Source organism: Electrona antarctica, assembly GCF_951216825.1.
Source record: "Electrona antarctica genome assembly, chromosome: 2".
NCBI lineage: Eukaryota > Metazoa > Chordata > Actinopteri > Myctophiformes > Myctophidae > Electrona > Electrona antarctica.
Genome location: NC_136807.1, coordinates 22,475,259 through 22,491,917, shown reverse-complemented (window position 1 = coordinate 22,491,917; position 16,659 = coordinate 22,475,259). Strand labels below are relative to the sequence as shown.

General features: G+C 40.8%; 2 protein-coding genes across 3 annotated transcripts in view; one reads left to right on the top strand and one right to left on the bottom strand.

Moving 5' to 3' along the window:
• Nucleotides 1–16,659, top strand: part of LOC306934868 (ubiquitin-conjugating enzyme E2 variant 1) — a 521,434-nt gene that overhangs the window by 316,560 nt on the left and 188,215 nt on the right. The window lies entirely within an intron of this gene.
• LOC306935767 (glutathione synthetase-like) lies at nt 824–15,376 on the bottom strand. Of its 2 annotated transcripts, XM_079518965.1 has the most exons (14): nt 15,265–15,344; nt 14,978–14,995; nt 13,318–13,462; nt 11,974–12,119; nt 10,975–11,050; nt 7,191–7,330; nt 6,520–6,636; nt 5,750–5,830; nt 5,571–5,648; nt 4,662–4,731; nt 3,376–3,570; nt 3,000–3,081; nt 2,714–2,903; nt 824–1,535 (listed from the first exon to the last, which is right to left on the bottom strand). In XM_079518965.1, exons 3-14 carry the CDS (start codon nt 13,450–13,452, stop codon nt 1,412–1,414), a joined length of 1,434 nt encoding a protein of 477 aa, XP_079375091.1. In that variant the 5' UTR covers nt 13,453–13,462; nt 14,978–14,995; nt 15,265–15,344; the 3' UTR covers nt 824–1,411. The 2 variants fall into 2 exon arrangements, with proteins under 2 accessions (XP_079375091.1, XP_079375090.1); XM_079518964.1 differs by lacking the exon at nt 14,978–14,995 and having other exon boundaries at nt 15,265–15,376.

Below are 16,659 nucleotides of genomic sequence, written 5' to 3'. Positions count from 1 at the left end.
AGTACACGTTCTCCATAGTCATGTGATCAAGACGGGTTTGTTTGATTTATCATAATCCACCTTCATTGGCTACGATTGGCTTCTAAACTTTTCAGGAGTAGCCTGCTTTGTACCCGTTTTGTACAAATCGCCACAACTACTCAACGCAGCGTCCGATTGCGGTGAAACTGTGCATGCATATTCCCACTAGGCTGAGGAAGAAATGCCACTTGACAGTTTTCGAATCAGCCTCATGGTGGCGCTACAACAGGCCAAGCCGCGACACACACACACACACACACACACACACACACACACTTTTTCTAGTTATAATTTAAAATCCTTTTTTTTTTTAAAACATTATTTTTGAATGCCTTGCAAGAGGAATCTGCATATTTGCAAAACGTTGGTTTTAGCCTATCTGTCCACCTAGCACTCATCCAAACAAACACTTTTACATTCTCATTCTTTCTTTATTATAATAAAACAAAATGTAGACATCACATTTAGCAGACACTTTTATCCAGAGCAAAGTCACCCATCAACAGGAGAAGCAATCCTGTTTTGTTTTAGGGAGTGATTGACACATAGCAAAGGAAAGCAGAGCCGGTTAAATAGCAAACTATCTAAATAATGTAGCTTACTGTACAAACTACAAACCTAAGCCAATCATAATCAAATGCATCAAGGAATATCTAATATCTATGCTAGATGGATTATAATTCATGGTAACAACATAACACTTGGAATATATCTATAGAGTGAATATAGTCAACTGAAAACAACCCCAACCCACAAATGCTAACAGGCCAAGTTCAATAAAACAATTTACAACAGGCAAGAGTTTAAGGTAATAAAATATTTTATTTGTTCACTAGTTTAAGCTCATTTCCTCAACTGACAATGAACAGTTGGAATGTAAACAATTATGAAAGCTTTAGTTTGGGTGCAGCAAGTGAATGTTGGCCCTAAAGATTGCCAAAACATTATTGCAAAGGTATGAAGTACATTAAGGATTAAGTTTACATTCTGGATAATGCACATCAGTTGAATAAACAGGTTAGTTTTATAGAAAATACTATATCAATAATGATTTAGTAAAATAAAACATTTACTTTGATAGGATAAATCTTTATGTAAATGTGACTCTACAACTATGAAAATGGTCCAACATGTACATGTGTTTCCACCCAAATGAAATAGCATCTTTTTGGTCTGCAGGAATTAAAGGTCCTTGCACACTGCTGCGTTTTTTTCTGATTTAGCAGCATTTTTCCGAAAAACGTGTCCAGTCTGCAAGGACCTTTACATTCACAGTGAATCAACTTAAGCAGTTCCACACAAGAAAATCTGGTCTCAGGTCTTTAAAGTTATTGAGAGTGACTTGATGACATACTTTTCCTGTAGTTCAACAGAAGCCAAGTGCCCGTTTTCAAAAGAGAAGAGGATTGTCCAGCACGGCCACTCCGGCAGCTACGCCTCCATCAGCGTGTTCAGTACTCTTTGTCCTCAGTAGATGACCCACACATTCGTTCATTACCATGTCTTTACCCTGCCTGCAAGCACAGCACACACAAACAGGAATGGGACCCAAGAGCAATACAAACATTTCGAGTAGACACATACTGTAGTACCCTGGCTTGGCCAGCCTCATAGTGTGGATTCACTGAAGCTTCCTCCCCGCGAGGAAGCTTCAGTGAATCCATGCTATGAGGCTGGCCAAGTCAGGCTAATACTGTAGTAGCCAGGCAGGGAGCCAAAGGCCCAAAAGCTCAACGGTTAAGGATTAACCTGTGATGTCATGCCGTACTTTTTATTTGTGTTTTTTCTATTCACTTGGTCATTAAGGTCCACCGATTGAGAGGTCTGCTCTGCCGAAAACATGCTTTAACCCATTTAGGCCCGACCTCAAAATAAAATAAAAATCTTCTAAATCCTCCAGTTTTCTGAAATAAATGTTTTCACGATTTTTCAAAAATAGCAGACCTACAAGCTCGTAGCGTAGATCTGCTATTTTTCAATAGCTCAATTATAACAATGTTTAAAACACCAAAAGGGGTTCCCGCCCAAAATGGGTTAAGTAGCATGTGACAATTGTGACATGTCAAACTAGGGGGTTTTCATGATTCTGAATCCATTCCAAGCATTAGTTTTGCACGAAAAACACTCCTTGGCCTAAATTCGGCCATAGCCACACAAAATTACGTCCTGGCACAGGGGGTTATAGTGCTTAAAACGTAACCTGTCGTTCCTTGGCTTGGATTGGGTTAAAGCATGATGAAATTTGGGAAATGTTGCCTTATATTGGTCGTCTATGGTGTGGTATACAAAAATGGCCATAACCTTTTTTTTGTGGGCGAGTGCACATTGTTCATAGAAGTTAGGGTGGGACAATGGAGAGCACAAATCTCACGTATTTTACTATTTACGTATATGTAAATGAAGACATAAAGCAACTAGGAGACAAAAGTAATTCATATTATACGACTACGTGTGTATATATATTTAACAGTAAAAACCGGAGGAAAAAAAACTAAAACGAGAGTAAGCAAATGTTTTGTCAATTCAACCAGGGTTGGATGTCAACCCTGTCAATATAATTTTATATTGACCTTAAAGAGATTACATTAGATCAGCATAGAGATAAGATTATACTAAGACACAGACAGAGATTGACAGTGAGATATAGTGGCAGACAAGCAAAGTGTGCAATTGCATGTTGATTTTGAGATACCTAACATAAGCTCCAAACACTCCCAGCTCACTGACACAGCTGCTGAGCTCCAGAGGCGAGTCTCGCCTTAGCAGGTAGTTGTGCAAAGGCTTGGGTTGGATCTTATCCATCAGAATGTATGCTGTCCTTTCAGGGCTCTCCTTGACTACCTCTAGTACCTGGTACATCTCTGATCCATATAAATTGTTACCTAAAGAAAAGAGAAAGTTATTTGACCTTGAAAGAGAAACTACTACAGCGCTCAGGTGGCGCCACACACACGCGCACACACACTCTCTCAATGTACCTCCTCCTTCTCTCTGGGGTTTCAGGACAAACTGCTCTGGTTTAGATAAAGCCAATGCCACCGTTTGGTCCCCCTCAGGGCCCTGGAGGCAGCAGGGACAGAAACACATAATGGCATGTGTGAACAGAAGAGAGACAGCGTAGCACATTGATGTATAAGAAGCGTTTGAAGAAGCACAACATTTCTCAGAATTGTCAACGGGAATAATACATGCAGTGACACAGTATTCACCAGAAGAATATTGAATGGTAAAGGTAAATACAATGATACAGCATCATGTTTATGGGCCGTTTACAGACATCTGGATATCATGTGGTTGAAAACATTTTAAGAATGGATTTGAGCGTACCAACTTGAGTCATTTGAGTTCCCTCACCATATCAAGTGTGTAAAGACCAGTGAAGGTGGCTCTGATCTGTTCCACCACCTGGGGCTGCTCAGGGAAGAACCTCTCCAGAACTCCATGTCTGGCGAGCTCCTGCTGGACCTTCTTGGTTCCAGCAAGGTGGGTACTAATGTCTGGACACTTCACAGCCAGAGAGCGCTCGATCAACAGACGAGCTTCCCAACTCTACCAGTCAAATAAAAAAAGAAAAACAGCAAATACAATGATGTTTGGTATAACCTTGGGGTATTATGTATTTTGAATGCATCAAAAAGAAACATTTAAGAACTATTAACTACCGTATATATATATATATATATATATATATATATATATATATATATACACACACATACATACACACACACACACGTGTTTTTTGTGTGTGTGGTTTTTTTTCCCCATCTCTGTTCCTCAAGACACTAAAGGTGACTCCACACCAAGCAAACTTGTTCAGACTAGTCAAAGACTGCTTAAAACTGTCAGATTGCAACAGACTAGCAGTTTTAATCAGCACAAAAGCAGTCGCCCAACGAAACATTATTTTTCCCCATGCAAATTGCAAAAAGCAGCCTGCAGTGTTGCCAGTTCTGCTTATTATAAGCGACTTTGAGCTAGTTTTCCTGTACCATAGCTTAATATTCATAGTTGCCCATTGCTTTAGTTTGGGCTTATTTCTGAAGTGTAGTTGCTTATTTGGGCTTGCTTTCATGATTCTTTTTGAAAATAGCGGATGTAATAGGGCTCAAGTGGTGAAACTGGTTGCTTCTTTTGGGCTTGTTTTCATAGACCTGGTCGCTTGTTTCACTCACAGAATCTGGCAAGCTAGCTTTTCACCAAACTGGAGCCTCTACAATGCATCCCGCACCCGCAACAAAACAAACATTTTTTTCGCTAGCTTTGCTTTGGAGTTGATCAATTGGTATGATTATAAATTGAGAGTTGACATTGAGCATACAGTAATTATGGTATCTAGTTCACACTGCACGAGTAGTCAGCACTGAAACCTGACTAGTCAGACAGAACCACTCTACAGTGGAGTATTTACCCCCTTATCACTACAACACAGATAGTCGGCTACCGAGGGTCGCCAGCTGACCGAACATGTTCGGTTCTTTATCAACGGGTTCTAGCTTGTCGGCAGTCTCCTGCCGACAAGCTGCGACGCAAAATCGTGAACGAATCTGTGCAATGTGGAGTTGGCTTTACACTCACTATTGTGCTCTCAGAATTCAATACTCAACAAACTTGTAATAAAGACAAAACAGAAACTAGACCTGTTCAGAGGTGTAGTTCTGAGGCATGTAACCATTCCTAAAATACACCACTGCAACCTCCTGGCCATCTCTGAAAAGAATGTAGAAATCTTTGAGTGCAAATGAAAAATGACTAGTTAAAAAGTGTCATGAAACCCCAAACTGTTAACCACATGAACCCTATATACATGAACCCTATATACTTTGTTGACCGGGATTCCCCAGGGTTCTATACTTACTTACTCCCCTCCTTTTTTCCCTCTACTCAAATATCTTTGCTGTACATCTACAAACTCAGTGTTGCGGTGTGTTGAGAGCTTGAAGATCTGCTATTTTCATACATATTTATACACATTTTCAACATATAACATGCCCAGAATAGTGTTGCTAGGGGGTTCAAGAGGTTAAGCAGTGTTTAAGACAACTTTAACAGAACTGTTATTTTATAAAACTCTTGGCTTCTTGTCACCACGTAGCCGTTTGACATTTTCATTGACACAAAGGCATGAACATATATTTGTGTATATCTGCAAAAGGACAAAAATCTAAGCTCAAGAGCTTGTTTCCATTGTGGCACTTTGAGTGTAAGTGTGTTGAAAAAGTTAAAGCAGTTGAGAACAACTTTTCTGAATTGTGACGTTTTGGTGCATGCATGGTGTTGGGCAATGTTGTCAAGTGACCATCCCTAGGCTACCCACCTCTCACTTACCCCGCCTAAGTAAGTAGCCCTGGGATTCAACGCTTCTCGAGCCATCAGTGCTCAGTGCCAAGCACGAAGGTATTGAGTAGCATTTTTATATTCTTTGGTATGACTTGGGATTGAATCTGAACCTCGCAATCTCAGACATTAATTATGTCTTATCGCTTTCCCACATATTTATTAAGATCCTTTTTAAGAAAGAATAATTTTGTTTTACAAACCCTACTTACACGAATAGTCTCTTTTCCTGGTCGAGGGATGTCGTCATAGAGACATTTTCAAAACGTCTTCGAATTGTAGTAATATTTCTGAAACAGGAATAAAAATTTGTCACAAAAATCAGATACCATTTGTAATATAGTTCCTGAAACTGTTGTACAATGTAAGGGTAGTTAGTAATGGGACTTACCTTTTCCACAGCTCATCCTCAACGTATCGATGGTCAAAGATATTTCTTTGACTATCTTCAACCAAGAACATGACAACTGCTCTGGAAGAAGAACGGTTTGTAAAGTCAAAAATTGTGTAAAAGCCTAAGTCACTCTGTTTTTCAACACAAACATTTAAATTAGGTCTGTGCTGACACACAGCATCGTTTAACAAAGGCAACACAACTATGATGGTGCTAGTGCAAGGCAAAATCCCACAAGAAAACAAGCTATAATCACTGCACACCAATACTGTGTCTTCCTGAAATATTGTTTGTCCAACAGGTGGTGCTGAAGGCATAAAAGATGACTGAACTGGGGCTCTAATCCAACTTTGGCGCAACAAGAAAAACACAACAAAATAACAATTTAATAGTACTAAAATATAATATAATTATTGTATAAATGTAAGATGTCCTTATGAGACACTGTGTCCATGGATCATTGGGGGTGCTAATCTGATAATGTTGAATTCCAAGGACAAGGGATGGCCAATATGACTTCAAGTCAGTATCACGATTATTTTAAACCTTTGCCTCAATTACTATTTATTACATTTTTGTTGTGGAAATAGCAATGTGATGCGTGATGCATTGTGAGCTTGTAGATCGGTTAACTATTTTCACATCAGACTAATCAACTTAGACTATAAAAGCATATCCTGATACATTATTTGAATAACCTACATGAGCAAGCTTATGTTGGTTGGTTATAGGTTTTAAATATCAGTTTCTACAGATTTTCAGCCTACCTCTCTGATCCATAAAGCTCCCAGGCCTTGGCCAGCCCCATGGCCAGACCTGCTGCTGGATTGTTGTCTAAAACACGCTGGCTCTCCTCTAGTCGACCAGCCACTCTAAGGATATGCCTGAGGCATATGAGCAGCACATGGAAAAGGAAAGGAAAAGGAACCTAGCCTCATCAATTGAATATAAATATTCTTTTGGTGACATTGTTAGAATATGTATGTAACTTGAACAATTCGATAACCCTTAGGACAGTCGCGCTGTAATTGGCTAGTTGAAAGTCTAGGGATATCTAGACGGAACAGGAAGGGATGGTTGGGATTTAACTGGCTGTTGCAAACAGCAACCTGAGGATACCATACAAATTAATATTTCACTGTTAGGTTCTTAGCTTACATATGATTCATGATGATTCTTTTTATGACGTATTACCATGTTTTTGTTCTTGCTTACTGTTCTTGCTTAAATCGCTCTGGATTAAGTGTGTCTGCCAAATGCCTAAATTGTAATTCTAAATTGTAAAAGAAGAGAAATGGGTTGGGAAAAAATCTAGTACAATTGGTTGAGTGTGTTAATTATACATCTAGCTTAAATAGGTCTTATTAACTATAGATTGACTTGAGTGATAAAGCCAAGTGCCAAAACTGCCAATCTGGTATACTGATGCATGTCTTACCGATGGACATCTGGCATCCTTGAGGAGAGACCTCCAAAACTTGCAGCAATTGTGTTTATCTCAATTTGCTTCAGAGATGAATTTCCATCCTTATTCTCATCCAGCATGTAGTCTGACCGATTCAAACCCAAAACAATGGACTGGGGAGGAACACAAACAGCAAAATAGAGGAATAAACCAATGTTAAGAATGACAGTTTTATATTTGTCTACCTACAGGTAATGAATGGTTAGTCTACAGGTAATGAATGGTTAGGAAAATGTCAATGTCAACTCTGACATAATTAAAGTCTCCATTGTGAGAATGAATTATCAAGAAAGTTCATCTTTGTAAAGTGCCTTTCAAACAGGAAGCGAGGAACGCACACGTTGTTGCCTGGATCAACGACTGCTACAGGTCTGCTCAAGATGGGCGCGGCAATGCAAGCGTAAAAAAAAGCTAAACAGAATCCAGGTCTGGTGAGTCGCGGGCGTGTGCACGAAACAAGCACGCGCACAACAAATTCACGGGACCGCGCTCACGAAAATACGCCTGTGTTGTCGCACCGCGACTTCTCCGTGCAAAAACGCAGGTCTCATTGAAAATGAACTATAGGCACGTTATAACGCTTCACGTTTGAAAGGCCCTTTATGCTAACAGGTATAAGGAGAGACACTTCATAATTCTCTGGATCCCGCAAGTCCCTAGACATCTGAGCAAGTCCCTGAACTTGTGGCCAACTGGGACAATCCACTTTAAAAGACTGATTTGTGACTGGTACATGACATAAATTCTGTATGGGGTTTCCCCATAGAGCAGGGTTCCCCAATTAATTTTCCTCGAGGGCCATATTTTGACTAGGGTACCAGGCTGGGGGCCGAGTCCGCACGCGTGAGGTCAAGGTCTTGCCCTGAAAATTCATTTTCAGGGCAGGACCCCATTTGAAAAGGATGCCCAGTTTGACATGACATTTTTTTTTTTTTTAATTCTTCCGCGGGCCGCAACGGGGCGCTCCGCGGGCCGCAAATGGCCCGCGGGCCGCCTATTGGGGAACCCTGCCATAGAGTATATAAAAGGATAGAGACTGAACTGGCGTGAAGCTCCGCCCCCCAGCTATTCATGTCAGTGGAAGTTGCTCAGTGGCGTTTTGAAGCACCCGGAAGACTGCCGGAAGTACCGTCTCAGAACGTCTACTTCCGCATTTGACCACCAAATTTTGGTGGTCAAATGCGGAAGTGCAACCGAGCGCTCAATGTTAAAGCCCTGCTGCACGGGGTTTCCCGGTCATGAATACACGGGTCCGCCTGTAGTCCCTCCTCCTACCACTAGGGCCCAGCGCTTCAACGTTGAATAGCCTCACTGGCCCCTTGGGTTTCCCCCACATTTTATTTATTGGTGTGTCTGGCCTCCGGCTGGAGGGGTCCATTGGTCCAACGGCACACATAACGAAGCCTAATCTCACAATAAGCTAAACCTTTTCCGACTATTAGGACGATGGAATAATGGTCAGCCCCAGCTGGAGGCACTGTTGCCGGAAAAGAATCCCAGGCCTCTACAGTGGTGGCCAGGTGTTCACCTCTATGCCACCAGGCCCCCACAAATTTGTATTTTTATTACTGTGAGATGAAAAAGAAGGGACTCCCACACACACTGGTCCTCATTCACAAAGGAGAAATACGCAAGAGTGTAACGGAAGCGTAACGGAAGCGTAAACAGATGCGGGAAATTCCGTCCGATCACGCAACGTTGTTTTGCCGTGCAATTCAAAGAGCGGTGTGTACCACAGGTACGCAGGTGTATGTTGTGAGGTACGCAGGTGAATGCGAGCGGGTGCCAAATGATCGGAAAATCAGCGGATAACTTCATTTGCATTGATCCACGCCCCATTTCACACCATAAAAGGCGTCAAGCATGACTCAGCAGACAGCAGTAAAAAAAAACAAAAAAGAAGGCCTTACAGCTCAAACGAAATAGAGGTCCTCCTGACGGAATGCAACAAAATAATGATATTTTCCAGTATAGTGGCTTCACAAATTAAAATAAAAATGATTGCTGGAAAGAAATTAGGCTATATTAGGAAATTAAAAGAAAATGATCTGACCATGTCAAGCGCCGGAGCGACGACCACCACCTGCCTCTTTCTTTACATCCATATACCATTACATTTGTGCGTGATTCTTTATATTGTCTATAGCCTACCATTAAACTATATAAATCATTTTCCCAAGCTTACAAAACGGTGAACGCTGCTCCGCACCGCTGCAGCAATGTCAAGCTGACTTACGGTATAAAATGCAGCTTGGCCATTTATTTATTTAAGTTCGGGACCAAGGCAGCAAGCTAGCGTATACTTGGCAATTATATTATAAAGCCTTTTCTTTTCTATTGAACAATTGCTCACTCACACCTTTGCAGAGGTAAAACATATATCCGATATTTGTATCAGAGCTGCATTGATTCATGCGGGGAATAGATTAATATCATCTCACTGTCATCTGTCTGAATGCCATGTGGAGAATGGATTTGTTCTGATCATGGACACGTAGGCATAGGCCTATAGCTATTTAAAATTTCAACCATATACGGCGGGTAGCCTCCTCTTTGTCAGATCTAAGTGCAGGTTCATTTATGATGATGTCGTCATATTAAAATGATTCGCGAATTTCGCGAGACATTTGGCACCAAACTGGATTGATCTCATCAATGTAGTAGCCTACAGCCTAGCTATAAGTTCCCCATATTATAATTAATTAAGGTGCACTGGCTTAAAACTATGACTGGCCGAATTGCACACGCTGATGCAATAATGTGCAGGACTTGCATGTCTGTGAACCATAGAAATAATCTGTTCTGTCCGGGCCGGGCTCACCGCACCGTTATATTCATTTTCCAATGAATTCGTACAGTGCAGAATGCAGATAAGTGTATGTTCTTATTATAATTGTGAGTTTGTTTTTTAACATGCAGCGCGAGTCCGCGAGAGCCGATCTACAAGCTCACAACGCGTTGCACTGCGAGTAGAAAGCTGTCAAGTGCAGCGCAATCGCGCATGCTAGAAATATCCTAATAAATAAATAAAAAGGTGTCGGGTTTGCAGGGGCAGTTTCTGTATGGGACTCTAGGCTAACCTGCCTCTAGAATGCATGCATTTAGGCATCCAAGTGATACTTGGCTTTTATATAAGCTATCATTTTTGTATGTGCTGACCAATGTTTTGGACAAATGCCTACATATTTTATCTGAGATTTGGGGACTTTTAATTGATTCAGAATGAAGACTAAAGCCTTCTGAATAAATCTACGCAAGCAGTACACGACCCTCTGAGCTGGCGCAGCTTATAGCGGAGTTTCCGACCAAACAACGTCACCGTAAAGTTCACGTTCAAGTTCATGAATTCCCACGTAATGTGGGAATCCACGTAAATGCCAGTCCGCTCACGCTCCGCTCACGTTACGTAACGTTATGAGCGTAAACGCCGTTGTGAATGAGGACCACTGTCTTCAAATGCAGTGAAATAGTTTATTAGGGAACCAGCAATGTTTTGGCCTAAACGGCCTTCACAAGGTTATCTTTATGATAAAGATATCTACAATAAAGATAGTCTGATGAAAGATGTATAGGCCATAACGTTGCTGGTTCCCTAATAAAGTATTTCACTGCATTTGATGGAAGTGTGCGGGAATCCCTTATTTTTCAGTACGTCAGTTACTTGGCTGTCCTTCTCATACGCACCTGTCGCCTGTACTGTAGGTGTGCAAAAGCCTTGCTTTTTCTTACTGGGAGATAAAAAAAGGTTTTTACATACCTGAGACCTTCCTTCTTTCTGGATTTGTTTGTAGATATTGAATAATCTTCTGGTAAATTCATCAACTGCAATGGTGCTATGAAAACACAAAGTGGCATAAATGTATCTAAACAATATTCTTATTAAACCAGACCTGAGCCCGATTCTACAAATGTCTTCTAAATCCTAACAGCTTTCTGAAAAACGTATGATGTTGCTATATCAGCGGTGCTCATACTTTTTCATGTCAAGGAGCCGCAAAATTATATGTATTTTTGTTAAAAATGTTTGCTTAAAAATGTATATACAGTATATTCAAAGAAGTTATGCTGATCAATACGTCTTTTCATACAGTTGTGTAAAGCTGCTCATTCTAAAAGTAGCTCTCAAGTGTAAAAAAAAAAACTAAAACAAAGTGTGGGCACCCATGCACTAATCCAATCTCTGTTTGCTGAAATATGGATCTATCTAAGAATTCTCCAAACTCATCAGGAAGTTGAGACATATTGACTTTTCACTCAAAGCATAATTTGACCTTTACATTGCTGTAAAGGTTGCTGTAAAGGTTTACAAGCAGGTTAGTAAATCACTCACAGCATAACACTTAAAGGAATAGTTCACCCAGTGCCTAGGCGCGTGAGTCTTTTGTGCATGATCCGGTTTAGCCCGGAACTGTTTTAAAAGTATATTTTCTCGTTCTATAACCATAGAAGAAGAAAATATAGAACTTGAAGAGATAGACACCGGATAAGACACCGGACTGCATTATGAGCTGTGTTTTGGACTTCATGGACAGACTTTTGATACTGTTTCACTGTTACGTGGAGTATCATTTTTGGATTCTGGATTCACAGACACCTTTAAGGAATGTTTCATAAACTAAACCCCTGTGAGAGTCAAAGACAACACAAAACAAAATCAAGTTAATTTATTTTTTTGTTACGTAGCGAATCTTTTTTCTTTTCACCAATAATGACATACTGGGATGCCACAGGTCGGTTCAAGTGGCTAAATATGTACCTGGCAAGAGCCTCTTCCAGAAAGCCTGAGTCCTGACTGATTTTGTCCACCAGTACATTGAAGTGTGTCTGCACTGCCAGAGCCTGCAGGAACACAGCTTTAGGTACAGGGGAAGGGAAGAGTGTGAATGGAGCATAAGTCACCACCTGCAAGACAAGATTCAACAACTTGAATGGAACTGAACAGAGTACAAAGTTATTTCTCTAAACTTTAGTAAACACAGCCACCAGGACACATGTGCCTGCCAGATATTCTTTACAAAGCCTGTCTCTCAAAAGAGACAAATTCCTAGCATTACTTTGCATTAAACACGCCTGTTTGAGCAGGAACCGGCTGAACAGCTCAATGGTCTCTTCTATTGATCTATTCCACTGCATGGTTACTCACTGGCTCTGTGGCACTACAATTACAAATACATTAAAGGAGAATTCCATACTAGAAGGCTTTCTTACCTTTATTTGTAGTCGTTACGTCCCCACCAAAGAGTTCCAGGTGTTATTTTGTGCAAAAGTGCATTTTTTGGCTATTTCCCCTACCATAAGCCCTCAATGGGGGTTGGGTTGTTGTGCCAATTCGCTTATTTCCATCGAAATAAGTAGTAAAGTGTGCCGCTAAATACATAATGTAAATACTATTTACATTATGAAGAGGATATATACACTTTTTTCTTTTTTGAGTGATGGAAATAAGCGAATTACCACAACCCCATATCCCCATTCAATTCAATGCAATTCATTGAGGGCTTATGGTAGGGGAAATAGCCAATAATACGCTTTTGTACAAAATAACACATGGACCTCTTTGGTGGGGACGTAATAACTACAAATAAAGGTAAGAAAGCCTTCTAGTATGGAATTCTCCTTACATTATCTGGTAAATACACTTACAGCTATTTTGTTTCTGCGGAATGTAAAACCAATTTAACCAGCAGAAAACCTGGTCTTTTTGATCCACTATGTCAGTAAACATTAAACAACCACTTTTGCTTTGCCTTTGCCAATTGCCATGTAGTCCTGCACATTGTCAACAGGGTTGCACCAATATTTAGCCATGTTTGTATTATACCGACTAAATATCGGTATGATCCGAGAAAATGTTTGGCCAGTGTGAGCAGAGCATAGGGCAACCACATGCTGTGTGTCACTTATAAATAATGCTATTACTAATAGTTATAATGCTACTGCCTTATGGGCTTGCAGCATAGAGGTGAGGTGTGTGCAATGGTAACTGCTACAACTGGTTCAATTTGTAAAATCTCATAGTTAATTGAACATACTAAACAGAACATGGGTCTGTTGCTGAAAATGACAGTATGTCTGTTGTGTGAGTGCATTCATTTCTCACCTCCGATGAGTTGGGGTGCTCTTTGGTACGCATTAAGACTCCATGGAGAAGAGCTGCATCTTTTGCAACTGTCTGTAAATCTTTAATCAGTTCGGTGTTCATCAACACATCCTCTGGTATCCCGTTGGCAGACATTGTTATTCACCTGTTGTGAAATATGAGGACTAATCAAAATGTGCCCTGAATAACTGATATTCCATATATTAGTGGTTATCAAAAAATGCTAAAAGGATAAAAGCCCTATCTCATTGTGGTCCTGTATAAGTGTGCCTGATGAAGGTCTGACGACCGAAACGTTGCAATAAAATCCAACCTAAGTGAAGACAGTGTGCGGGATTCTCTTTTTTCTACCTATCAGTTCCTGTTATCAGACGCACCTGTCCTTTGTAGGTGTGCAGAAGGACTTTTCCGTATAACCTGTATAAGTGTAAACATCAAAGTCTTATGATCTGATGGCATCAATAGGGGTAAACTCACCAATATTGCACCTGGCAGGGATTCTTAAATAGGGTGCCTTAACGCAGTTCAGGGGTGTCTGAGCTCACTCTGAGGAATACTTTGATAATATTTGGAATTCATCAATGTCACTTCAGTTTAACCACCCTCTATACTTAGTAAAATGGACCCGAGTTAAACTGTACGTTTTGTAAACGGTGCGTTATTTTTCAGCCTACAGTACAGTACACCTGTAGTCTTCACCCAAAATAGCAGATCTACAAGCTCACAACGTGACACGTTCTGAACTTGTATGTAGATTTGGTGAATGCCCGCCTAAAAGTTATTTTCAGTCTGTCCTATGGAAACAAATATCTTTGGGGGAAAGATTTACATATTTGCGTACAGCGTAAGGTTAATATGACAAATGAAATGGTGCTATAAAGTAACAATGTAATTCAGGGGTGTCGTGGATCAAGAAGTCCTTAGTTTACAGGGGTGACTTGAGCCAAAAAGGTTTGAGAACTTGAAGTGAACCACTGCTCACTGACATTAGTCTACCATGTCACACCGAGGATTATCCTCTTTCTCTCTTTCAAGACTTGTTTCAAAACATTCCACAATTGTAATGTTTTCCTGTCAATAAACTCAGTTCAGCCAATGCACATATAATGCATGCTGGACTAATGGGATGCCTGTCAGTGGAGAGTGTTGCAACAGATGCAGATATTTGCTTGAAGATCAGCTAATGACATAGGCCTATAGTATGACAACTATTTGAAAGTTCTGGCAGAAAACGTAGACCCTAATATTTGCCACTTTTCCACGAGATCGGGTGAGCACTGAGCACAGGAGTGCTACTACAAATTCGAATTAAAATGCATGTGTTCTACTAGCCATGATGGACCCTAGCTCCTTTCGGAACCCTACGTTAAAGTTTCTGACATGTTGATGACTTTAGTCCAAAGGAGCTCAACCCGGGGGGTCCGGAGACGGGCTAGATGGACCCATGGTTCTACTTCTTCACACACTTATGACAGTCATGTTTCAGGGTTAGTGTTCTACAGGTATATGGCCGTAATATAGTAACACCGGGTACCGGTATGTAATATGCCACCCACATTATTATGCTAGGTTGCAGCAGTGCAGTACATTAAATAAGAGAGGGCGTGTTCACATCCCACTAGTACCACTACTAATGTCAGTAGTAAATAATTAAACTTACGTCAGTGTCCCTCTCGCGCTGTCACACACACACCACGCACAAAGCCACACACACACACACACACACACACACACACACACACACAACGGACGGACTGTAACAGGATTCATAAAAGTAAAGGCAAAGCCGCGGTGTGTGTGCATTGCTACTGTGCACACTCTTTTCTCCGTCGCTAGCTAGCAAATTAGTTTGTTCAAACGGTCGGGTATCCTTCAGATCACCACGAAACACGATATTCCTGTGGACACAATGTGTCAAAATGATCAAAAGAGTAAAATCTTCCTTACCTGGATTTGAAACCCCACACGACAGTGTCACGAACGAGTTTTACAGTTGACCTGTGCTGAAGCCGACCACATGACCATGACCAACTAGACTAGAGTCCTCCTATTGGCCAACTGCTAGCGAAGATGGTGTAATATAATAGAGCGCCACCACTCGCCTAACCTGACTCCGCCAGATGGGGCAGCAGAGAGTACACTGGGTTCCCCCAAACCCAGTGTACTCTCTGCTGCCCCATCTGGCGGAGTCAGGTTACCACTCGCCATGGTCGTGTCGAATCTCCATTTTATCAACAATCTTGATATTTTGTTACCATATCCTGCTGTACCCAGTGTTGCTGCAACACTGTACCAGTAGATGGCAACGAATAGCACGAAACCAGTGTTAATTTTGTTGACTTACTAAGACCATTTTTTATATTTAGTCGACTAAAACTAGACTAAGAAGACTAAACCATTTCAGAAGACTATTATATAAGACTAGACTTAGACTAAACAATTTCAGAAGACTAAATAAGACTAAATGGTGTGTTATTCAAAAGACTAAGACTAAATCTGCTGAAATAATAATTTCACGAAACAAATCAGAAATTGAGAATTCAAAAACATTTTCCACTAAATTTGCCCACTAAATAACAAAATAATTTCATTTTGTGTACTGTATTTGGTATACATTAATAATAATAATAATAATGATCATAAATACATGCTCACATGGCAATATCTGAAAGAAACATCTCGGTGAAAGTCACAGAGAAGCTGTCCAAATACAAAGACCTCTGGAGATTTAAATCAACAGGATGTGAAGGCCGAAGCCCACCAGTAGTCATCAGAGCTCTAGGACTTATATTGACAGTTAGTTTTACTCATGTGTATCTGTCTTGAATTAGCTACAGGTTACTTAATAACCTCTACACCTCTTGAGGTCAACCCTGTCGCCGCCCAGTCCCCCTCGTGTGGTTGCTAGCCTCACTCGGTTGCTGGATCTTTTTTACTAAAATATGCCTTGATAATTATGCCTGAGTTGTTACTAGAGGAAGGTACTATGACCTGTACTATACAACCTTTTTATTCTCCTTTAATGTCTCTTAATAAAGAACCATTGTCTATGAGACCCTCTCGCTTCTGAACAGTATTATTTCTACAGCATGTCTATTTAGTTTAGAGACCAGGCATGACACTTTTCTTGAGTAATTAGTGACTTCTATGAGTCAAGCTGGAGAATGGATAACCCCAAACAATGTAGTGGTAGTCTGCTCTCTCGTAGCTTATCACCAGGAGGTTGCTCGGGATAAGCGCTAAACCAGCGGGCGACTCTCGTTGTGAAACCAAGTTTCTCCCGGTTAAGGGTGAGAGTACTCACTTTTTGCTGGCCGCACTGAGAGTCCTGAGAGGTGCAAG

Excerpts from the sequence above, each read along its gene's own strand:
- LOC306935767 (XM_079518964.1), bottom strand. The coding sequence starts at position 13,452 with ATGTCTGCCAACGGGATACCAGAGGATGTGTTGATGAACACCGAACTG. Across the intron at positions 11,051-11,973 it reads CTGGAAGAGGCTCTTGCCAG|CACCATTGCAGTTGATGAAT; the intron begins GTACATATTTAG and ends GTGTTTTCATAG. Across the intron at positions 3,571-4,661 it reads AGAACTACACCTCTGAACAG|AGTTGGGAAGCTCGTCTGTT; the intron begins GTCTAGTTTCTG and ends TTTGACTGGTAG.